This window comes from Chionomys nivalis, chromosome 1, assembly GCF_950005125.1.
Source record: "Chionomys nivalis chromosome 1, mChiNiv1.1, whole genome shotgun sequence".
Classification (NCBI taxonomy): Eukaryota; Metazoa; Chordata; class Mammalia; order Rodentia; family Cricetidae; genus Chionomys; species Chionomys nivalis.
The window spans coordinates 62,107,798-62,132,994 of record NC_080086.1 but is presented as its reverse complement, the minus strand read 5'-3'; the positions used below and the strand labels follow the sequence as shown (position 1 = coordinate 62,132,994).

The 25,197-nt window shown below is 40.3% G+C and overlaps 1 protein-coding gene across 3 annotated transcripts in view; it reads right to left on the bottom strand.

The window, feature by feature from the left end:
- Nucleotides 1–24,751, bottom strand: part of Kbtbd12 (kelch repeat and BTB domain containing 12) — a 77,484-nt gene extending 52,733 nt beyond the window's left edge. Inside the window, exons 1-5 of one of the 3 annotated variants that reach the window (XM_057760267.1) lie at nucleotides 24,473–24,732; nucleotides 15,533–16,714; nucleotides 10,507–10,777; nucleotides 8,026–8,176; nucleotides 3,870–3,989 (exon numbers count right to left, since the gene is read on the bottom strand). In XM_057760267.1, coding sequence (XP_057616250.1) covers nucleotides 3,877–3,989; nucleotides 8,026–8,176; nucleotides 10,507–10,777; nucleotides 15,533–16,602 — 1,605 coding nt within the window. In that variant the 5' untranslated portion in view covers nucleotides 16,603–16,714; nucleotides 24,473–24,732 and the 3' untranslated portion in view covers nucleotides 3,870–3,876. Of the gene's footprint in view, nucleotides 1–3,869; nucleotides 3,990–8,025; nucleotides 8,177–10,506; nucleotides 10,778–15,532; nucleotides 16,715–24,472 lie in introns of those variants that run through there. The other 2 variants (XM_057759548.1, XM_057758795.1) reach the window with 2 other exon arrangements.
- Between the last annotated feature and the right edge of the window lie 446 nt (nucleotides 24,752–25,197).

Genomic DNA, 25,197 nt, shown 5'->3' with positions numbered 1-25,197 from the left:
CTTGTGGTAAAATACAAAATAGTAGAAGTGGATCAATTTAAAATGTAAGAGCTAGATAGGAATACTCCTGAGCCATTAGTCAAACAGTGTTGTAATTAATATAGTCTTTGTGTGATTATTTAGATCTGGGGGCCGGAAAACAAAAGCACAGTCTCCAGAAAATCTGATACCCTGATGCTCTCTTTTGGCCTTTGCGGGTCATTGCACCTATGCATACAAATGTATAGACACCTACACATATAGACATATAATTAAAAATCTTTTTTAAAGAGAGAAAACAGATGAGAAATGAAACAACTCATCCAAAAATAAATAAATAAAAAGTAATAAATAAATAAAATTATCTCCTTTTGCAGATGACATAGTCCTATGTGTGGAAACTCCAAAGAATTAACAAGCTGAATATAGTTTTAAGAAGCAAAATCAATGCAGAAAAATCAATGTGATGTTTTGTGCTAAGAACACCTTATCTGAAAAGGCAATTGAATATGCCATAGCATTGAGATGGATAAAATAGTTAATAAGTTTAACCATGAAACTTACAAAACACAAATGAAAGAAAGCAAGGAAGACACGAATAAAGGGAAAACGATTCCATATCCATGTATTAAGAGAATTAATATATGCACATTACTTGGAGTGACACAAGGATTCAATGCAATTCTCATTAAAATCCCAACATTGTTCACATAAGTTCATATGGAACAGTAAACTTATATATAAGGTTTATATATGTAATATATAAAATTCCTATGTAAAGTTCATAAATTCATATGTAACTATAAATTATCTTAAATTTCCAAATTATCTTGAGAAATACTGAATCTGGAGCACAATTTTTTTTATTTCAGATTGCATTACAAAGTTATAATAACCAAAACAATATGGCTCTGGCACAAAAATAACATACAGTCCAACAGAACAGATCCTAGAAGTAAAACTGAACATATGGTTAAATATTTTTTGACGAGGTGCTGGGAATACACAATGGGGGAAAGGAGCGTTTCTTCAACAAATGCTGCTTGGAAGGCTCTATGCTTACATAGAGAAAACTGGACCCTTTTCCTGCATCATACACAAAATTCAACTCGAATGGATTAAAGGCCAAAACATAAAGCCTAGAACCATAAAAGTTATAGAAGAGAACACAGGAAAAGGCTGCTTCACGTTGGCCTTGAAAATAATATGATGCGCAAACCTGAGGCACAAAAGAAAAATAAAACATACTATATCAAATCAAAAAGCTTCTGTATGGCAAATGAAACAACCAATAAAATTTTAAAAAAGTATTTTGAAAGTACATATGTAACAATAAGTTAATATTAAAAATATATACGGAACTTATATAACCTGATAGTAAAAAAGTCTAAACAACCTGTTTAAAATGAGCAAAGGACCTAGATAAACTTCTTCCCCAAAGAAGACATACAATATCCAACAGACACAAGAAAAAAAGCATTCAGTATGTCAAAACCACAGTGAGGTTAGGATGCTTGTTGTCCAAAAATTTAAAGGTAGGTGTTAGCAGGATATGGAGAAGCAGGGGCCTTGACGTGGTTTTCAGAAGTGACAATTGGTACAGCCTATGGAAGACAGTATTGAGATTCCTCAAAAGTGAAAATAACAGTGCACGGAATCCCTCTTCTGGGGACTTCCTTCCGAGGGAATGAAAGCACTTCAGAGAGGTGTGTGTGTTCGTGTGTTGCAGCACTTCTCACAACAGCTAACATACAGACAGAGACAGCCTAAGTGTCTGTGAATGGATGACCGGATAGAAACCAAGTATTATTTAGGTTTAGGAATGAACCTCTGTGCTAGGGAGAAGGCTCAGAGGGCAGAACCCTTGCTGTGCAAGCACAAGGACCTGCATTCAAATCCCTAGAATACACACAGAAAATGAGTGAAATGGTGTGCCTGTAATTGCAGCACAGCTACAGGAGGTTGGGAGACAGGTAGAGACAGGAGAATCCCCGAAGCTCACAGGCTAGCTAGCCTGGCAAAGAACACAGAGGCGAGGACCACCACCCAGGGCTGGCCCCCCAGGACCACCACCCAGGGCTGTCCCCCACCCCCCAGGAGCACCACCCAGGGCTGCCCCCCCCCCAGGAGCACCACCCAGGGCTGGCCCCCCCAAGGAGCACCACCCACGGCTGCCCCCCCCAGGAGCACCACCCAGGGCTGCCCCCCAGGAGCACCACCCAGGGCTGCCCCCCCCAGGAGCACCACCCAGGGCTGCCCCCCCAGGAGCACCACCCAGGGCTGCCCCCCCCCAGGAGCACCACCCAGGGCTGGCCTCGGACCTCCACACATGAGGCAGTTTTCTTTCTCTCTTTCCTCCACCCCACACACTTTATATACACAAACAAAATCATATGCACACTTACAAAGAGAAAAACAACATCTGTAACAATATGGGTAAGGCTGGAGGACATTGCACTAAACAAAATAAGCAAGAAACAGACAAATTCCACAGGCCCTTTCCACATACGGAGTCAGAAGAGGCTGAGTAAATGACTACCAGAGCTGGAGAGGGGAAGTGGAGAGAAACTAGGCAAAGGGCACAGGGCTGCCTCACGCCAGAGTGCTCCAGCATCTTTTAGTCACGTAATGCATTTACTGACTTTTCTGCACTATCCCTTTTAATAGTTTTCCTTTGAGGATTACAAAATATGTACTTTTTTGTCTTATCATTTTGAGACAGAGTCTTATGCTGTAGCCCATGCTGGCTTCAACTGAACTCGCTGAGTTCCTCCTGCCCAGCTTTCCAAGTTCACAGATTACAGGTATGACGCAGAGCACTCACAAAAATATGTATTTAATATGTCCTGGTCTACTGAGAACCAACGCTTTACAGGATCCCTCATGCACCCTCTTTTATGCTTTATATACCTGTCACACTTTCATGTCTGCATACACTGAAAACTGTAAAATATAATATTTTTTACTTTCAATCTGCAAACATATTTTTAAGAACTCCAGAGCAGAACATTCCGCTTGTCCAGACCTTTGCTCTCCGCTGAGTTCACTCCATCCTGGTGTTCTGGTTTTCACTTGGCGCCTTTTCCTTCTGTCTGAACCACTCCCTTAGCAGACACATTCATATTCAGTGTCTTGGCTTTCCATTATCTAGAATACGTTAATTTACGCCCACTCATGAAGGAAGCTTTCGGGGGAATGCAGAATTCCAGGCTGACAGTTCTCTGTTGGCGCTTTAGCTATGTTTGCCCAACTCCTAGCTCTCCTGGTTTCTGGGCAGACATCTTGAGTCAGCCAGCCTGTGTTCCCCTGTAGACAGTTCAGGGATTTTGCCCATTTGCTTTTCTTTCCTTTTGTTTTTCTGCTGCAAGTTGGCAATGTGATATGGGTGTGGGTTTGTGGATTTATTCCATTTGGGGTTGGTTCATCTTCTTGAGTCTGTGAGTTTACAACTTTAAATAAATTTAGAGGCTCTTAAGGCATTATTAAATAAGTTTGAGGGGCTCACACTTTTGGCATTTGAGTTTTGGGATCCCGGAGACATAACTATGAAGCCCTTCGTAGTTGCTCTGCGGCACTTCAGATTTAAACACTTTCCTCTGTCACCCAGGCTCCAGATTCTACCATGAGTCTTTGCATTTACTGACTCTTCTCCCTCTCATCTGGTCTCAGCTTCTGCATCCATCCGCTGAACTTCTTGATTAATGAAACAGTAATTTCTTTAAAATTTTTTTTACTTTGTTTTTCTTTGTATCTTCTATTTCTTGTGGAGGTTTTTCTGGCTTAGTATTCATTTCAAGAGTGTTCATTATATATAAGCATATACATATGCATATTTTAGTATTTTAGAGTAACTGCTTTAAGGCCTTTGAAAATGACTCATGTCCAGTATGGTGGCACTTACCTGGGAGGCAGAGGCAGGCAGATCTCTGTGAGTCTGAGGCCAACCTGGTCTACAAAGTGACTTCCAGGACATCTAGGGCTGTTATACAGAGAAACCCAGTCCTGAAATACTGAAGAAGAAAAGGAAGGTGACTCATGTATTCATGCCTTTTCTGTCATTATTCTGTCATTCTGGTGCTTCTTCCAAGTAATTCAAGATTTTCCAGTTTTGTTTTGTTTTGTTTTTTGTCTACTGAGTGAGAAGGGATTGTACCCTGGGCATTTTTTCATAACATTCTGGGGGCTTATTTAAATCATAGAGATAAAAATGATCTCCTCTCCTCTCTCTCCCTCCATCTCTTGTCTTCTTTCTCCTTTCCCTCTCTCTTTATGACCCCTTCAACGTTAAACTGGTCAGGTACAGGATGCAAGGTTCTGTCTGCCTTTTGTGCATATCTTTCTAGTATCACTTAGAGTTCAAGCATGTGTAATGAATGCTCTTTGATGCTTTCTATGAAGCTCAAAACTTGGATAATCAGCTGAAGCCTGAGCTGTACTCACCTGTGATTTAAGTTCTCAGGGTCTGTACTATGAGAATGTCAAAGCAGGCATCACCTGGGGTGAACCTCGAAATTCATGACACAAGACTCCCTGAGACTGACATCTCCAGTTTCTCCCTTTACTGGCTCTCTGGCTAGAAACCTGGGGTTCTAGCCATCCCACTCAACTACACTCAGCTGTGATTGCCTAAATGGGACGACAGGAGGGAGGGAGGAGTAGAAGACAGGGAGAAAGTCGGGTGAGAATCGTTCTAAGAATTATGCTTCCTTTTCAGTGACTCAGGCCGTAACTGCATAGATTCTCTCAGCACTCTGTCTGCACAGTATGTACTTGTGGGCTTCAGCTGACACAGGTCAGGGGACACAGGAGGGAAACCCGAGTGCCACAACAGCTCAGCTCCAGAGCTCCTTCCTGATGCACGCATTGCAGATGTCTTGTACATGCATGCTGGCCACATTCTGCCACGCTGTTCAGTGGGAAGACAGGGTGACTGTGCTTGCTCCACTCACCTAGGTAGAAACTAGATTTTTGTTGTTGTTGCTGGTTAAAAGTCTAACATTAAAACAGTTATGTTACCATTTAGTTAGAATTTGGCTGGAATATACTTTGCAGTCTAATGATGTAACTTCCTTCCCCTAGGCCCTGTCTTCTAGTGTATCTATTATTTCATGCTAGCACTACAGGCTGGTGGCTAGGCTTTAACATATAAGATTGGGGGGGGGCAGTGCAGATCCTCATAAGAACTGTCTGTAACAGCAAGGGACTCAATGGGAGGCTGCTACGTTTGCAATGCAGGTACCTGACATACATCTTACATAACTGTTGTAACTAATCTTGTAATAGTAAAATATTATTATATTTACTAGACCAGAGTCAGGATGAAGCCAAGAATTTAGTTCCCCTCAATTCTGAGGCTGGAGCCTTCCTCACATTAATGTACTGCTGCCTCTGTGGTAAGGAGGTGCCACTGGCTGTTCTCTGGGAAATACTCTGTAGTTTATCCAGGAGGTGGTGTGTATTAAATCCACTAGAGAATAAGGAGAGGGCCTATTTTCATAGTAATTGACTGGGATCTCCAAGCACAATGTGGTATATATAGTTACCTTAAAGCAGTCAGTTAAAAAAACGATTTCAAAGTGATCTGTGACTCATTCAAACCAACAAATTTAGGGTTGTATATATTTGCCTCAATTCCAATTACATACACAGTGAACAACTAACTCTGAACTAAGACTACAGAAATGAAACAACTGAGTTCCACATCACTTCAAAGCTAAATAAGTTTAGGATTAAGCACAAATGTTGGACAAGGTAACTTTGGAGTGAATTTTACATATGGAAAAACTTATTGGGATGATTATGAATCTGGTTCCTGGTTCTGGGAATCTAGAAGCAAGATTCTAAGCTACTAATTGGTCTCCCCTCTTCCAGTTTCTCCTGGCCTTGATCTCCCCAAACATCCTTCAATCAAATTGCTTCTGTGTAGTTTCTTGTGGCTCATTATCTTCTTTTCTTTCTTCCTTTTTTCTTTTTTCTTTTCTTTCTTTCTTTCTTTCTTTCTTTCTTTCTTTCTTTCTTTCTTTCTTTCTTTTTTTTTTTTTTGGAGACAGGGTTTCTCTGTGTAGACCAGGCTGGCCTAGAACTCACTCTGTAGATGAGGGTGGTCTTGAACTCACAGATATATCCCTGCCTCTGCCTCCCGAGTGCTAAGATAAAGGGTGTGTGCCACCACTGCCTGGCAAAGCAAACTGCATTTCGGTTTGTTTGCTTTGCTATTTGAGAAAGAGTCTTTCTGTGTAACTTTAGCTGTCCTGGAATTTTCTCTGTAGACCACACTGGCCTCAGACTCACAGAGATCCACCTGTGTCTGCCCCCCCAGTACTGAAATTAAAGGTGTGTGCCACCACCGCCTGACTTTACTATGTTTTCTTAATTCTTTACCCATGACCTTCATAATGTGGCTCCTAGTTGATATGATTTCGATTAGAAGTATCCTCCCCAAGTTCACAGTTTGAATGCTTGACTCCTGGATTGTGGAGCTATTTTAAACACTGTGGAGCCTTCAGGGGGTGTGGTTTGCCCGGGTGAAGTAGATTACATGCCGTGGGACTTGGTCATACCCACCTCTGGTTCTTGCCATGTGAACTACCCACTGCCTCCCACTCCACTGCCATAGACCACTCTGATGAGCCTTCTACTGTGGACTGAAATCACAAGTCACAGCAACTTTTTCCTCCTTCCAGTTGCTTCCATCAGGTATTTTGTACTGTCATGAGAAAAGCAAGGGACCCATGTGCCTGCACCACTGTCTGATCTCCTTCCACATCGGGGCTTTCTTATTCCCATTCTCATCCACTCGTCCTCCTGATCTTTCCTGCTCCCCCTCCTGAAGCACAGTACATATACTCTTTTGTCAGCAACATAAATGCTGTAGGTCCCTTTAAATTTACTTTTTGTTCACCCAATAGACATTTGTCTGTGCTGTGAAGAGTGGGCTACTAAGGTTGCTTCTAAGGTGCCTTTTCTCACTCAGTCATCCAAAAGACATTATCATTTTTATTACACGTCTAGCCCAATTGAGGTTCCTTGTTAGGGGGAGCTCTCATTCTGGTTATAACAAAGAAAGGAATATTTATCCAGAGGAAAAACTTAATTATAATTGTGAGTCTCTTAACTGAGGCAATCATAAATTATGTTGCACAATTATTCTTAAATAAAACAATTTTAATATTTGAGTATATGAATTGCCTTGCTTCATGCTGTGAAAACCGCCCAAGATAACAGCCTTCATTTCATGGTTTTTGTTTTTTTTTTAAATTGTCTCCATTAGAGGCCTGGTTTTCGTCTACCTCAGAGCTCCTCTTTTCTTTGTCATTTTTTGCCTCTTATCACCTCCCTGTGTTCCAGTCAGTTATGCAGGCGGGAGGACTGAGACTCAGAGCAGTCCAGTCAGCCTCATGCCCAGGCTTCCCATACTCAGGGGAAGTGCGGGTGATAGAGGGTGATGTCAGAGAAAACATACTCTGAAGACTAAGACACAAAGAAGCAGGAAAATGCAGGGATGAGGAGGGAAGGGGACCCACAGGAGATGTCTGGGATTCTTAACTGTTGGAATTTCTTTCACCAATCCCTGCTGGTTAGTACTGACCACACATATTCAAGAGAGGAGGGGGAAATGCATTCATGGAAAAGTTACTTGGTAGTGTGACTTTAGGAATTTGGAGCATTAGGAAAAATGAAGAGAACTGGCAAAATCTGTGGCACAGTCTACCTTGCTGTAGCTTTTTCTTTAACAACACAAGCACAGTTGGCTGCAAAACCCCACATTTCACCAACTAAAAATGGACAAAGACTTCTGCTTCACCAGCCTGTGTCCCACAGGACAGATCACTGCTGCTTTTGCTCTCCAAGGCCATAAAAATAGTTTTGCCCTTTTGTCAATGACTTGATCTTAATTGGCTTGTACTCCAGATAACAAGAAATACGTTTTGGCCAATTATGCATATACATTTGAACTGGGACACAAGAAGAAGGGAAACTTGTTTTTACAGGCGCACACTGCTGAAGGAATGAAAGAGGCTCTGCTCTGAGCAATCTCCTACTCACCCAGAACGTAGATCTCACTGTTGACCACGGCTGCACTGAATCGGTACTTAGAGTACTGCATGGGTGCCCGCTCTCTCCATTGATCTTGGCTGGGGTCATACTGCAACAGTTTGTTGCTTAATCGATCCGGCTCTTCATCAGGAAGATCCATCTGTATGAAATATGACAGCAAATGTAACAACAGACCACTTAGAGGCCTTTGTGAGCATGTAGACACAATTAATCAAAACAGACAGCGGAGGAGATGAATGGAGGTTAATTGTCTCACCCAGACTCAGACTTCCCAAGTCCTGAGACTTGAGGTTGTAAGTACTCTGTCAATATCAGAGGGATTTATATGTACAATGGGCTAACGTGTTGGTTTACAGCAATCGGTGATTTTCACACTTAGACACCAAAAAATGAAGCAACTACAAAATTTAAAAAAAAGCAAAGTTGCTTTCTTGAACAGTGTGTAAAGGAAACCCTAACCTTAACAAACTTCATAGTTGTGAATTTTAATGATACTCATGAAGAACTAATTTTAATAATTCATAAGACATTTTCTTTATATTTTTCTAATCTATAAAAAATTCAAAACATTTTTACTGTGTTAGTAATTAGAAGAGTTATATGTAAATAACCTGATTTCAGTTTTCAAGATAATAGGATTAGCATAAATTACTTGAAGTTATGGTTACATATTCACGTATGTTATATATTTGTATATTTATTTAGTGACTAGATAGTAAAAATTGAAAAATTTTCTTCTTACATAGATACAAGCAGCTTCCACCTGTAAACTTCAGGTAAAATAATGTTATTTTTATAATATCTGGAACTTTATAACAACTCTGAGTTAAGAATTTATGTATCTCTCTTTTGAGTCCAAGTTTTCAACAGAGAAATAATTGCCACCCTTAGGAATGTTACATGCACTTCCCTTTAGTCTAGGCCTTTAAAATGATGGAAATGCTGACACCATGGGCACTCAAAGCCCAGTTTCACATGCTGTACCTGAAGCTCAGTGAGATTGTCTCATTATACATTACTCATTTAGAGACTACAAATTAGCAAACATTGTCTTTATTGCTTACTTTCCTTCAGTTTTAGGCATTTAATCTGCACAGTAGTAAAGCAGAGCTTCCAAATTGTTTTGAGGGATTGTTCATGCAAATTCACTGTGAAGGTGAATAGTTTTAGAAAATATAACTATAGATAATGTCAGGTTCTAGCTACCACTGTGATGAAATCTGTACTGTTTGATCTATAGCACAAATAGAAACATATAAAGTATAATAAAGTTTTTCAGGCTTATGGAGGGAATGCAAAAGCATGTGTTTCATCATGAGGCAAATTTGGTAAAATAAGAAAAAATACAGGAAAAGTAAATTTATGTCACAGGGACAGCCAAGGAGAGGAATCTGCATTGGAAAACAAGAAGGCAAGAGCAGAGGACAGCTGAAAAGACACCACCGTAAATGCCAAAGACCCAGGAAGACCTTGAAGGACACAGGGCCACTGTGGTCACACTGTTGACATCTCTACTGGCTTGCCATCACTTCTCTGGGCTTCAATATCAACAGCATTCTGCTGATATTGCTGATGCCCAGAAAGGACACTTGGTATTTACAGTCACACATACTTTCTTGGAAATCATGGTGCCATGACAGAATCAATATTCTGATTTTCCATTTACAGTAAGACCCTGTGTGTATGTGTCTCTGTGTATTCCCACATACATTTGTACTTACCCATGGTGAATGGGGGTTTTCACGTACATGTACATATGCAGATGTTAAGCCCAGGTGTTCCCCAGGAAGGTTTATCTTGTGTTTTTGAGACAAGGTAGCTCATCAAATCTGGAGTTTGATAATTTGACTAGACTGGCTAGCTAGCATGCCCCAGGGATCCTTCTGTCTCTATTTCCTCAGTGCTGGGATTACAGGCATTCACATGGGTGCTAGGAATCAGGTTCTCATGTGTGCACAACGAACATCTTCCCAACCGAAACATTTCCCTAGCCCCTGCAGAAATGGGAGGTGGGGAGGAGGCGGAAATTTTTTCAACAACAAAAATAATAATAATAATAATAAAAAAAAGATTTAATATCCAAAAAAAAAAAAAAGAATCCTACGAGTGACTGGCCCCTGGCCCCACAGCCATCAGACAGCAAGACTGGAATGAGGATCCAGCTGTACCACTACTTAGATGCTCACCACAGCTACCCCTTGGCAGAGGGATCTTTTCCAATCAGCCAGTAGGGGAAGAATTATGAAGTCCATAGCATAGCATGAGTACTAAATGCACCCATGTGTATAAATAACACATTTAAAAATCAACTTCTAAAACTGCTTTGACAATTTCAAGACTTAAGTTTATATTATACGGTGTAAAAAGCATTTTGCCAAAATGTAAGCCATAATCTTTTAGTACTCAACATCTGATACATTTTTCAGAAAAGCCAGTCACACTAGGTAGATATGCAAGGAATTTCTTAACCTGAGGGGTCCAGCCTCCGATGACATACAGTTTATTGTTCACTGTCACCGCAGCGTGACAAGCCAACTGCAGTGGAAGGGGAGACACTCGTTTCCAGTTGTCTTGATCTATGGAGTACTTATCAACACAGTTTGTGATGAGGTACTGATTTTTAATCTTCATCTGTCCTCCTATGACATAGACATCATTATGGATGCTACCCAGGGCGTAGAGCTCTCGAAATTCAGCCGTGCATAACTTTTCCCAAAACTGGTTTCCTCTATCATGATACCTGCAAGTTAACACACACACACACACACACACACACACACACACAGAGAGAGAGAGAGAGAGAGAGAGAGAGAGAGAGAAGAGAGAGAACCAGGATTAGAGTTACCATGGCAACAACTCACCCAAGAAACACATTTAAGCTTTTTTTTTTTTTTTCCAACACAAAACAATATGACCTGGCTCTTCTAATTGGAGGAGAAACAGATCATTAACACAAGACAGTAATACATATTTGCTTTCTTTTTCTCCAATGATCAACGAATAAGACATAATATGCTGAAATATATTCTTCATCTCCCTGGAGAATTACAAGAAAAATAGACAAGTAGAAAGAGTGAGTATACCTTACCCCAGACTAGTTTTTAACATTTCCTGATTCTGGGAAAGAAAAGCAGGAATAGGAAAATCTTTCAGAAAATCAGTTTTTAACTTTAACATAAATGAATAAAGAAACAAAGATACAAAATACCCTGAATATTTAGATAATAAATAGCATTTTAGTGAAACATTAAAGAATTAATGGTTTTAGGCAGAGAATCTAAAAAGTATCTCAGTTTAGAACTTCTAGCTGTAAATTGTACATAGGTAGAATTTTTTAAAGACGAGGTCTCTCTGTGTAGCCCTGGCTATGGACCGGGCTGGTCTTAGTCATAGACCAGGTGCTGTCAGCCTCTCAAGTACTGAGGTGAGCATCACCTTGCCTAGCCACTATTTAAGTTATAGTTTTGGTTTAAAACTGGATCAAGAGCATTGTGCTAAAAACCCATCTACAGATGTCTGTTTGGCATCTTACATCTATTTTCATCTACTAAATATGGTTATTTGGGTAATTTCCTTCACATATACTATCTGTTTAAGAAGAATCTTAAGAGATGTTGGTCCTCAGATGTCTGTCAATGCCTTCTGAAACCCCAAACAGTAACTGATTGGTAGGTATGTTATAAGGACTCGAGTGTACTAGTTCATGGCTGTCTTTTGTCTTGCTTCATGATAACTGTAGGTCTTTTTAAAAATAAAATAAAATCTAAGGTAGCCCAAGCTGGCCTGGAACTTGCCATCCTCCTGCCTCTGCCTCTCAAATGGTTGGTTATAGATGTGTGCCACCAAGCTTGGCTTGTAAATGTATTTTTCCAATTGTAATTTGAGACATTTGGTATGAGAAAGATAAAAATACACATAGGGAGAGTGGGATAAGATATCTGAAATTAAATATCTCAGACACATTTAGAAATGTCCATTGTACATGGAACAAAAGCACAAAGCCCAGGAACACAGAGAATAAGAAAACAGGTGTTTTGCTTGGAAACAAGATCAAGCCAGGATCTTATGTGTGCTTTGTACAGAGCTCAGTTTTTAAGGAACATTGTACAGTTAGTCATCTAATCCGAGTTTCTCCCACTTGTTCTGGGCCAACTCTCACATTCCTCAGAGAACATTCTGCTTCAGGCTTGACAGGAAAGTTGAAAGGCATATTCCTTTCATAGAGGCATGCGTGGCTTGTCACATTCGGATGCAGAGATTTCTCAAACCTTCCAGCGGCTGTCTTCTATGTAATTCTAAAAAGGAAGTCAGAGTTCCTGGAATCACAAGGAATATTTTCACCAATTTTTAATTTATGAGTTTTCAAAGGTAAGGAAGATATCATCAATATGCTGAAGAAAAGCAAACTAAGTGACTATGTAAAAGAACCAAAAATGGGTTTGGGTTTTTTGAGGCATAGTTTAAGAAAGCATGATAGGATGAAATTGGTACCATGAAGGTCGAGGATGGTTTTCTAAATAACTTGCTAATCTGACTTTTGTTTTAACATTTGGAACTAAAAATGGGGAGATAAAATGCTCAGATAAAACTATAAAACTTGTGGCTAGGAAGTAGCTATGACATAAGAAAAAGGAAGTAACAGTCATAAGAGCATTCAGTGCCAACAGGTTGATAGTTTAAAGATGCCACTTACGTGCTCACTTACTGGGACCCCGCGGTCATGGCACATGCCTTTAATCCCAACACTCGGGAGGCAGAGGCAGGAGGATCTGAGTTCAAGGCCAGCTTGCTCTGCAGAGTGAGTTCCAGAACAGCCAGAATTACACTGAGAAACCCTGTCTCAAAATAAAAATAAAAATAAATAAATACATGTTCATTTATTTTATATGCCAAAATGGGAAGATAAAGAAAGAAGATGGAAAGAACTGGCCTACTAGGGTGTTGTCTATTTCACACTTTAACTCAAGAAGAAATACACCTGCCTGGATGTACAGACATCTAAGAACTGTACAACACAGGCAGTCTAGAAGAACATCTGGGCAACGATTAAAGTGATAAGAAGCAATGATACTAAAATTATCATTTTTTAATATTTATTTATTTATTATGTATACAATATTCTGTCTGTGTGCATATCTGCAGGCTAGAAGAGGGCACCAGACCTCTTTACAGATGGTTGTGAGCCACCATGTGGTTGCCGGGAATTGAACTCAGGACCTCTGGAAGAGCAGGCAATGCTCTTAACCACTGAGCCCATGAAAGAGTTATTATAAAATAATATTGCAGGGATACACCATAGGACACTTGATTTCCTCTTTTTAGCACAAAATTGGCACCAAATTTGCCTGTAGTGATGCTAGATTAAGAGTCTTGTGAGACAAAGATCTTAGGGAGACAGGATGGTCAGTGCTTTCTAGAGTCCACTGTGGTAACTAATTATGAGGGAGTCTGTCTCATCTAAGCACAAAGCAATGCTTCTGATAACCTGACGACTCTTCTTTCTGACCACTTTACATCAAAGGTAAAGGTGCTTTTACTCTAATTCTGACCAATATGGAGGAGCTGTTTGGTGTTAGGTGCCTGGCTGAGTCTAAGACAGTTAAAAAGGAAATGATGGTGCATGCAGTTAGATCACTGCAAGAAAGGAAGGGGGCTCTTAGAGTGAAAATGAAAGATGTCTAAGGCTCAGAACAGAACACACACACACACAACCAGGGCTGATGCTTATTAGCAGTAATTTCTGTTGAGAGACCAGTAGATGGTCTTCATGAGGAAGAAAAGAGATATCTGAAGAGCCCAAGGCTCTTTAATTAAGATCCCAAGATAGAAAGAGCACCAGCACAAAGCATGTGCCATACCAGGAAACAGAACTGCAAGAATCCTGCCCGGAAGGTCAGAGCCGATTCCTCCTGTAAGGCCTTCATATTCACTTTGCAGTCTGCTGACAATTCTGAGGAAGGATGCTCCTGTAGCCTGTGACATGCTTGGCCACCATGGGTGTGGATCCAGACCGTTTATCCAGGACTCTGTAATCTGTCACCACTAGGTGAGATCAGACACAATCTTTAAACCATGACTGTGTAAAAGAGACAGGAAAGGCTCAAGACAGATGTGTAGTGCTAATAAGTGAGGAGAAATGGTAGACTTCTAAGTTCCTTCTTTGTTCCATCTTTACTGTCACAAAGAATTACTGAAAAATCTGAATAAACCCTGACAAGAAGGGAAGGATCCTGACGGAAAGTTACAGCTTTTAGTACCTACTCTATGTGCATATTTCATACTCATGTAGTGAAACAGTAAGCATTCAGAAACACAAACATCATAAATTAAATGTTTTCACAAATAAGATACAGACTTGTGTATCTAAGTCTAAGCAGGTATCTACGTAACTATGTAGCTAAGCTTCTATATAACTACATCTAAGCAGGTGTTCTTGTTTCTCTTACTATCACTGAAGGTTCTTCAAAAGTTCAGTAATGCTGAAGGTTTAGGAAAGATTCACAAATTGAGGGCAAGAATGAAAACTTTCTAGTTAAGGAAAAGGTCCTAGCAGGTGAGGTGTCACATGCTTATAATCTCAGCACTCATGAAGGTGAAGGAAGTAGGAGTTGGAAGTTATTTTGGGTTACATAGCAAGATCCCTTGTTCAGTTGGTATAGTGTTTGCCTAGAATGAGGGAAGCCCCAGGTCCAATCCCCAACACATAAACTGGACATCCCAGCACTACTGTAGGCAGGATGATCATAAGTTCAAGATTATCCTTAGCTACACAGTGAATTTTAGCTCAACCTAGGATACATAAGACCCCACATTAAAAAATTTACTTACTACTCTAAATAATAACACTAAAAAAATCAATTGAAAAGAGTTTATATAAACAAAATTTTCTTGCTATTGTTACATACTATATATTATGCCTGATCATACAGATAATTAGGTCCAAACTGAAAAATACAATTGTATCATAACATAGACATATTTAAGTCAGTAAAAATTCATTTATGTCTTGACAATTAATGGAAAAGGCAGGCTGTGGGTGGAGCTCAGTGAGAGAGCACTTACCCAGCATGGCCAAAGCTATGAGTTTGATTCTTAGCACTGCCTAAAAGCAGCCAAACAAAAACAATAACAAAAAACAAAAGAAAAATAATTTCAAAATATGAATGACTTCATTATAAATATAATGCTATATCGATATTGTGGATATATAATATGATGTTCTGTATATTATTTTTTATGAGAGACTTATACTAGAATATTTATTATATCTAATTTAAAATGTGACCCCTCAGCAGTACTTCTTCAACTGCTAATGTCAAAACAAGATTTAAAAAACATATAAAGATTGCTGAGGAGGCAGAGCCAGAGGCAGGTGGATTTCTGTGAGTTCCAGCCTGGTCTACACAGAGAGTTCCAGGCCAGTCATGGCTGCATAATGAGACCTTATCTTAACAAAACTAAACCAAAAATACAAAAGGTGCTATGAGATACAAACCTATAAATTTCAATATTCTTGCTCTTTTGTCTAGAGAGCCTAGAGGCAGTTGCTTCTCCAGCCACAATTATAGCATTGTTTTCCATGACCACCCCAGTGCATACTGTTCCTAAACCCTCCCCATACTTAGGGGATGAAATAAAATAGGTTTTCCGTGACACGGGGTCATAACAGAAGCTGGCATCCCCATAGTTCCTGTGCCGTGATCTGATTCCAGAAGAATTGTTCCCAATGCAAAGCAGCAGGCTGGTGGTCTCCATGCCATAGCGAAGATTAGGGGAGTGCTGCTGGGGCGTCTTGATGGCTTTGAATGCATTCTGGATCATGTCGATGCAACTACTGTCACAAAGGAGCATCGTGTTCCTTCTTAGGGCCTGTCTTAGAAAAGAAGCATTTATAAGTTCCAGTCTGACTTGCTTCAAAAGTTCAACGAGATGCTCTGTACGCAGTGCTTGGTTATGATTTACCCATCTCAGAACCAAGTCCAGAATGCTCTCTTCTCTGGATATATTCAAATCATCGGACTTAATAAGTGCCAGAAGCTGGTGAGCTTCGATGTCTAGTATTTCTCCATGTAGGCTTACCTCAGCAAAGTGCTGATATAAATACTTCTTTGACTGATCAGATAAATCTTCTGCTCCTATTTGTTTTGCAAAATAATAGATTCCTATGCAGTTGGAGGCATCCATGTGGTCCATCATATATTTTTGGCACACACTAAAGACTTCTTCCATCTGCATGAAATAGGCAGCCATTGCTACGGTCTGTACATTGGCATTGTTGATGTCCAGAACTGCACTGTACATGTAGGTTAGTATCACTGACACACTTTCTGCTGTGATGTCATAGAGTACGACCTCCCTCTGAGTGCACTCGAGTAGTCCACAGGTGAACATAGCCTTGAAGTAAGGACTAAATGCAGCGAGGACCAGTCTGTGGCAGGGAAATTTCTCCTCTTCTGCTATGAGCACTACATCAATCATTTCTTCTAATTCTTTCATATTCTTAATTTTATCTAGTAAATTCAAGCTATGCTGGTGCTTCTCCTTTCCCTCAGTCTGGTACTCCATGATACACTCCTTGAAGTTTGTAAGTAATGTTTCTTTCAGTTTAGCTTGATTCCTCAGGGGCTATTTGCATTTCTGATTACTCACAAATCAACAGAGATGCCATGCAACCGTCCTGAGGGTAAGAAAAAAAGCAGGTTTTGTCTAAGAAAAAAACTTTCTTTATACTTAATGCATAGCAGTAATACTAAGAAGCATTTATAAATAAATATTATACATTCTGAGCAGAGCAATTTAAGACAACTACTTCGTGTCTAAAAAGACTTTGATGTGTAAATCATCAATTATTAACTGCTACTGCAATAGCTACTAATCAGCAGTGGGATTTTCTTCTAGGACTGGAGAATCTCAGAGTGAAGGAGGAAAGTAAAAAGATAAGCAAATTTTGCGATTCCATTTCTGGTTATCAAATGGGTCACCCTATGGGCTGAGGCTACAGATCTGTTAATATCATTTCTAAAGAGATGCAGTGTTACACTCAACCCTCCACAACACACAACCAGTGTGTAATGACTAGTCCATAAGACTAGGACCCTGAAAGTGGAATGACTTGAAATTAGGTCCATACTCGGATGGGAAAAATTATTCAGACTGGTAGGTAATGAAAATTTCATTCCTGCTGAGTTTTAAAATACAAGCCAATGGCTGCTGGTCTCTGAATTCCTGGTATTTAAAACTTAAAACTAAATGTGTCTTCCTTCATTGCCCAGCTTTTCTTTGTTCCCTGTTTCACAGTGGCACAGACTGAATTGCTTCTTGCCTTTAAAAGCCCTAGTCTAATTAAAAGTCTCTAAGCTGGTGGTGTCACCTTCGCCTTCCCCAGGCGATGCAAACATGAGGTTTCAAGGAAGTTAATTAGCTGCTTTGATTTAAAGAAAGACTTTCTCAGAGCCAGGAGCTCTTGTGAGGAGAGGGTCCTAGTCTCTATATCTTTTTCTAGTCTCACTTGACTACAAAGCTACAGGCAGTGACAATGAATAGTGACGGCAGCAGAGTTGATGCTTAAGAAAGAAATGTGGGGTTATACGAACAGGAATAGTTTTCAAATAGAAAGCGTAGTGAGTCCCCAAATTTCTATAGTCTTGTAAAGAATTAGACATTTCATGGAAGATTGCCTTTTTCTTACTTTCTGAGTGTTGATTTAAAATTCACTTCAATAAGCAAGTGATTTATACATAGTAAGGAGTTATAAAGACCCAACAGGCACTGCGAGAGCCTGTGACATAACAACCATCCGAACTAAGAACTAAGACTGCCAAAGAGTTCTACCTGCTGGACATTCTGGCATTGCTTTTCTGGTTTACTTCCATAAAGCTTAAAGCTTACTTGGAGATGGTTTTCTGGTTAAAAGCAAACCCCTGATTTATTTATTTTTTTATACAATTATGGGCAATTAAGAGACTGTTATATATATATGAATCCTCTTCACACGATGACTAGCCCAATTCATTCTTACATAGGTGTCCTGACACATCATCACATCACTTTATACATAAACACTATAGTTGGAGCTAAAAAGAACCCAAGCTATTTTACTGCTGTTCAGATCTCAGAATTGAACCTGAATTCTGAGTGATAGGCAAGCTCCTTACCATGGACAGAACAGAAACCTTATTTTAAGGGAGTACCTTCTCTTCTGTTTTTGTTTTTTGAGGCAGCATTTTTTCTGAGAAGCCCTGGATGTACTGGAACTTGATCTGCAGGCTGGCCTTCAGCTGAGATCTGCCTGCCTCTGGAGTGCTGGGATCAAAGGCATGTGCCACCACCACCTTGCTTAGGAAGTAATTTTTTTTTTTACAAACCTAGTATTTTATTTGTATTGATGTATAAGAAGCCATCAAAGCATACCAGTGCTCATGATGTCAGAAGGCCAAGTGCATCTTCCAAACAAGGTGACCTTGATCTAACACACCATAGGCAGTTTGGTCAGTTCCTAGAATGCTGATCTTGATAATATTAGAACACTGTGCTTGAGACCCAAAGATTATGATTATAATCCTATGATTTCACATATGTAGGATAGGAGCCAAACTCTACCTGATGGACTTTTTGGTGCTACATTTTGGCTATTGAGATTAAAAAATGAAGTTCAAGTTAAGTAAGTAATTGGTCTATGTTTGTTCATAAATATAGGTGGCATTTAAAATTTTTTTATTATTTTTATTTTATGTGTATAGATGTTTTGTTTGCATGTATAATTGTGCACCATGTAAATCTGGTACCTACAGAGGCCAGGCAAAAGTTGTCTGATCTCCTGGAACTGGAGTTATAGACAGTTGTAAGCCACCATACTGGGAATCAAACCTAGGTCCTCCAGAAGAGCAGCCAGTCCCCTTAGTTGCTGAGCCAGCTCTCCTGGTAATATCTTATAGATTTTATGGTGGATGATGTTGATCTTCCCTTAGTATCTGACCCACCTTCCTAGAAAAGATAGGCCCCTACATCCCTTACTAATATTACTGGTTCAAGGACAGGCATGACACCCAAGGGTGGCTATAGCAATGAACTTCGAGTCTTGGCTCCATGGCTGGGAGGCCCATATGTTTGACACCGTTGCAGCCATGTTCCTGGGAGCCAGCATCAGGACAAAGCAAACCCAGGGAAGGAGGCAGAGTATTCAGAGCAATTTGGGTTTGAAAATGCATTATCAACAGTTTACGGTTTGGAGGCAGTTAAAGCTGATTTGAATTAAGAATGATATCATTTGTAATCTAGAACCTTTACTTGTATAAACGGCATTTGAAGAAACGTTGAGAAAAGCGGCCCAAGGTAGCTGTAATTATGTACATCAGTGAGTTGTAGTCTTATATTTTCAGATACCATATTGTTGAGGAGAACCATCAGAATCTTGTATTCTTACTCCTCCTTCACAAAAAGCACCAATCACAGGCTGGGCATGGTAGCATACACCTTTAATCCAAGCACTTAGGCAGAGGTAGAGGCCGGAGGATTTCTATGAGTCCAAGGCCAGCCTTATCTACACGGTGAGTTTCGGAGAAGCCAAGACTACACGGTGATGCCTTGTCTCAAGAGAGAAAAAAAAGAAAACACTAATCATGTAAGTTACTTTTTTTCTATTGGCTTCTTGTAAAATGGCCAAGGCATTATACATGGAAACAGACTGAACTGTGAACCCAATTCCATCTGACCCCTAAGTCTGCATCCCTACTCCTTTTAGTGCAAGGGCTGGAAACCTAGGGCTAGATGATAAATATGCCAGGCAAGCCATCTGGGCTCTGTCACAACCACTCAACTTTGCTCTTATGGCACAAAAGCAGCCACAGAGGAAAAAAACATAAACAAAGGAACACGACCGTGTTCCAGTAAAATGAATTTTGGATGCTGAAATTTGAATTTCACAGATTTAACATGCCCTATTTTCATGTGTCATGAAATAATATTCTTCTTTTGACTTTTAAAAGCTATTTAAAATTATGAAACCTGTTCTTAGCTCATAGACTTTGCAAAAACAAGTGGCAGGTTGCCGACTGCTCCAAAGCTATAAATAAACCCACTCTCAAGACTGTGAGTAGGACACTATCCTGTCTGGGTGACTAATCTCCACTTCTTATCCTAAATTCAGCTCAAGAGTTTTGGGAATTGGTTGTCTGCTTTGAAAATATCAACTATTTGTTCATAACTATATCTATATTATCTATACCTGTAGAAACTCTCTTGAACAAATGGTGTATTTGGCTGTGATTCCTCTTTCTCAAACATTAGCTTACACAAATAACAACAAAACCCTTCAATTTCCTTTAAAACAGAAACGACAGTTTCAAACATTTTAAAGGATCATTTACTATGTATGTTTTAAATGGACATATACATTTGCTAAGTACCTATTCCTTCTAATTGCTGTTTATAGGCTTCTGAAAGGTATTCTAATTGCTGTGGCTTCACAGATCAAATTAATTTGCTGGTTGAAATAAAAAAAAAAGTAGCCTGGCGGTTAAATCAGCTACCACACTTCAAAAATATTCTCAGTGTTGTTTCTTTACATTTAAGAGACAGAGGTTTTGGTGTGGCAGACAGAAGTTAAGCTAGTTGCTTGCTGTCGTCTTAAAATGATTTAACTTTTCCTAAATCTTGGTTTCTTCATCTGAACAATGAGGATAAAGCATATAAACAAAGCCGTTTTTCCAGTCTTTAGACCCCAAATGGACAATAGGTAGATTTTTATCATCACAATGACTCAGCAAACTTAGTACACCTCCACAGTTAGGGACTGAACTTGGGCTTGGTTACTGAGGCCTTGGTCTGAGTCTTCGTCTGCCATATCCCAGTACTATGAGCATGTTTCATAGCTCTTTAAATTCTAGTTTCTTCACCTGGGATTTCTTTTGAGAATTATGTAAGAGTAGTTGGAAGAAACAAATAAGGTTATACATGTAATTATCTTTGTAAAATCTACCTGGTAAAGTGAAGGCAGGGCATACCTGGACAAACATTTTTCAAACAAAAATAATTTGAGTGCATACACGAATCCCTTGTGGATACAGACACAGCCCATAATGGAGAGAGCTGACAGCAACTTTTCCTCACAATGAGGGCAGAGAGTGCAATCTCCTTTCAGCAGCAGAACAAAACTGTGTGACTGTTCTCAATGATGGCAATGGGGAGTTATTCTCCGCTCCAATTTACAGCAGACTGAACCGATGCATTTGTAATAATAGCACCCATAATAATGGAGAAAGATGAGTAGCAAAGATAAATATAAATCACAAGAATAAAGCCTAATTACTCTGCAAATCCAAAATGCAGCTACACTCTAGTCCATTATATTTAGTTTAGAGAAATGCACTGCTATAAATTTAATGGGGGGCGAAAATGTCAATTTCTTTACATCATAAATGTTTTGCTTTCAGAGACCTTGAATCGGGGCCTCGAATCAGACCAATGATTCTTTGCAATGAACGCGGGCATGTAAAAATGTGTGGACACTGTTTTACTGTGACTCACTGTGTTGTACTTTAGCTTCCATAATGAGCTCCCCCTTTTTTTCTCTTAAATTTTATTTTGTTTTATTTTTTGGGGGAGGGAGATGGGTGGGAATCAGGAGGCATGATGTAAAGACACAAAGAATGAATTACAAAAGTTAAATGTTTCCTTTCACAATGTTTGATTTTATCATTTTTCCTCTACCTTTACAGTCGCCACCTTTTCTGAATGATTGATAATGGCCAAGCTTTTCTTTCTAAGAAAATTCCCCATCTTTAGTAGAAGGTAAAGTAATTAAAATTCATAGCAGCACTGTTTGAAATAGCAAAAACCAACTTAATATCCATTAGCAGACTATAATATATTCACTCAAAAGAATATTGTACAGCAGAAAAATTAATAAACATGATCTTCATGTATCAAAAACATAGTTATGAAGACTAGAATACATGCTGCATATTATTAATGTGTTTAAAATATACAATACAGTAGGCTATTCTGATATAGAAGTGTAGATCACATATTCTGACATTATAAATATAGTTTGTAAATTTGGTAAAGTGTATTAACAGAATTTTTAATATTATTCTTGGATTTTTTCATAAATTTGAAAACACCCAAATAAAAAGGTTAAATGTTATGTATTTTGAAGGACCTGTACAGCAGTACCAGAACATAAAGAAATGAAGGCAGTTATACGTGCTGACTTCAGGAGAGTGGTTGCCTTCATGGGGTGTGGAAAAAAGGGAGACAAACAGGACAGAATGACAAGGAGTTTCAGTTGTATAAATGTTTAATTTCCTTAGCTGTATGGTGAGGACTCAATTCACACTTCATTGTTCTTTAAGCCCCTTTTTATATATTGAAAACTTCATGAAATGTGTTTAAAAGACTGTATTAATATTAATCACTTATGGTTTCTGAAAACCTTAGCCGTGTTGAAAATGATGTCTGTACATTATCTGATATGTCATATGCAGAGAAATAATAGATACATTATGATTTTTCATATATTGTAAATTTACATATCAAAGTGTAGGCAGCCCAATTTATGAGCGATGGGAAAATACAAAAACCTCCTATCTGGTCTGAATGACAACAGCTTTGAAATCTTGTGGCTATCCCTCACTTCTTTGTTAATTTCTTTAGCATTGACCTGTGTGATGGGAGAAGTTACTAGATTCAGAATTGTTTTGTGTTTATTGGAACAGGGAATAGGTTACAGCCATGATAGAAATGACCATCATCAAAGCTTTGCTTTTTTGTTTACTTTAAAAACAACAACAACAGCAAAACGACTGAAGAGCAGAAAAGTGACTAGGACAGGCTCCAAATCTAATTTTCCCAAAACTGCCTTCAATAGACCTGAGTTAACAAACCAAGAAATGTCAACACTATGGCAGGAAATAACGTCCCAGTTTCAATGTTTAAAACAAAATCCTTTATTAAGAAGGCCTTTTAAAAGTCAGTGGCGACCATGAAGAAAATTATTACTTCACATTTAAAAAAAATTATCAAGGGCCAATTTTCACCACCACTCATTCAAGTATTGCGGGTTCCCTGTAATCTGGCTCCTCCCACCACTGCCGGCCTCACTTCCTGACTTTCCTTCCTTGTAGATATTTTATAGTGTTAAAGTGCTAGCAATTCTAACTCATAGTGCAGTTCTCCGTGTCTGCCCTTGTCCAGCTCTTCAAAATTCGGCTCAGACACCACTTTCTTGACGCAAAGGGCTTTGCTTCGTTCACTTCTCTATTTCATGTGACTCTGGTGACACCTGGCAGTTTGATCAGATTGACGCTTTCTTTAGCACTTGTTCTTTCCTAATAACTGCACTCCCCCTCCCCATGTCTTACAGATATTTTTTTGAGACAGAGTCTTTCTAGGTAATCTTCACTGGACTCTAATTCACAGAGATCTTGCCTTCCTGTCTCCTGAGTGCCGGGATTAAAGGCACGTGCCACCATGCCGGCCCCTCCCCCTTCCTAGCTTGCATGTACATTTCTATCTTGCATGTCAGTTTGGGAGATTTTTTTTTTTACTTTGCTTAAACGTTATGCTTTTAAACTTTAAGCTATTATCCTCTTGCCCAACTATAAAATTCACCCGGAAGACTTTCTTCCCTTCCCATGAAATGTGCTGCATTATGGCATCGACATCTCGCCCCGCCCTCAAGATTAACCCATAGCCATCATTTGCTAAGACAGAGGCCTCATTTGGGGGAATAAGCAGCAGAACTTTCTTCAGCTTCAAGAAACAAACCTGAAACATTCCCACATCTCTAGGGGAAAAGCAAGATACGGCAGCAACGGGCCCTTGATTCCCATGTGACCTGAAAAGCCAACTGCAGCTCCTCAGACGGCTTATCTGCTCACCTTTACTCGGTGTCAGCCATTCTTTATCGTCCGTTGCTTTGCTCTCCTCTCTCCTTGTAGACTATTTTACAGCCATCTAAGTTCGCGACCCCTGGTTTACAGCGTCATACGCCCTTGCTGGGTTTGTTTCGGCCATCATCACCTTTCCCCAATCCTACATTTACCAACGTGGTCGGAGCTGGCTCTGAAAATGCTTACCACCAAAGTGCTGTGGTTTTCCTGATTTGTTTAAAACTAGTAATTCTCCCCCAAACATATACAAGGCGTGTAATAATGAGTCACAGAGATGATAAAGACAAACACGCTTTCTTTTCTCTTTCCTTTGGTGAGCTCGCAGTGTTTTTGCATTCGCAGTTCTTTCTACTTTCCCAAGTGCTTTAATATGCATTATAGCTCATTAGTTCCTCTTAAGAATCATGTGGGGAAAATGCAGGGCAATTATATTCCTGGCTTTAAAGTTAAAAGAGTTGCCCAGGGATACATTCAGCGCTGATTGAATTTAAACGAACCGAACCCTGCATTATTAAGGAGCTCTAGGAAGGCAGGCGAGCCCTTACCTCGATGGCGATGGCGTTTAGCGTCTAGCTGGGACGGAACGGGTCATGGGTGGGTGGGGGGGAAGGCATCATCATGGAGAACACGCAAATGAATCACGCCACAGGGGGACCCAGCGGCCGCTGACCCTCGCCGGCCAACCCGAGGGCGCGTCCCCTCTGGGCCCCTACTTACTTGCTGCCGCCCGGCCCCGCTCGCTCCGCTGCGATGGCGCCGTGACTGGGCACGCCGCGGGGTCGAGGGCACGGCCGGGCGAGCCTGACTGATCACACTGCCCGAAATGGGCCAGTGCGGACAAGAACTATAAATAGACAGGGCGAAGGGGGTGCGGGGGGACAGGCAGCGTCCCAGAGAGGACAAGGACGTCGCTGGCGGCCACCCCGAGGTAACAGGTGCTCGGTCTCTGCGCGGGAAGCAGCTCTGCTAGGCGCCGCAGTCTGCGCTTGCGCGGGGGATCTTCCCGCGCCGATTCCATACACATTCCACTGCAGACCCCAACCCAGCAAGTGCTCTGCGCCTGCGCGGGGGTCTTCCCGCGCCGACTCCTCACCCAGCCTGTCCAGGCGCTCAATGCCAGGCCAGAGCCTCCCCGTGGCACACCCTGTGCTAGGGACGAGGTGTGTCAGGAGCCTAAAAAGACACCTTCTAAAAGAGAATTTGGAAGTCGGATCTTTGAAGGTGACAAATCTTTCACTTAGTCTTTAAACGTTGCAAAACACAAGTGCTC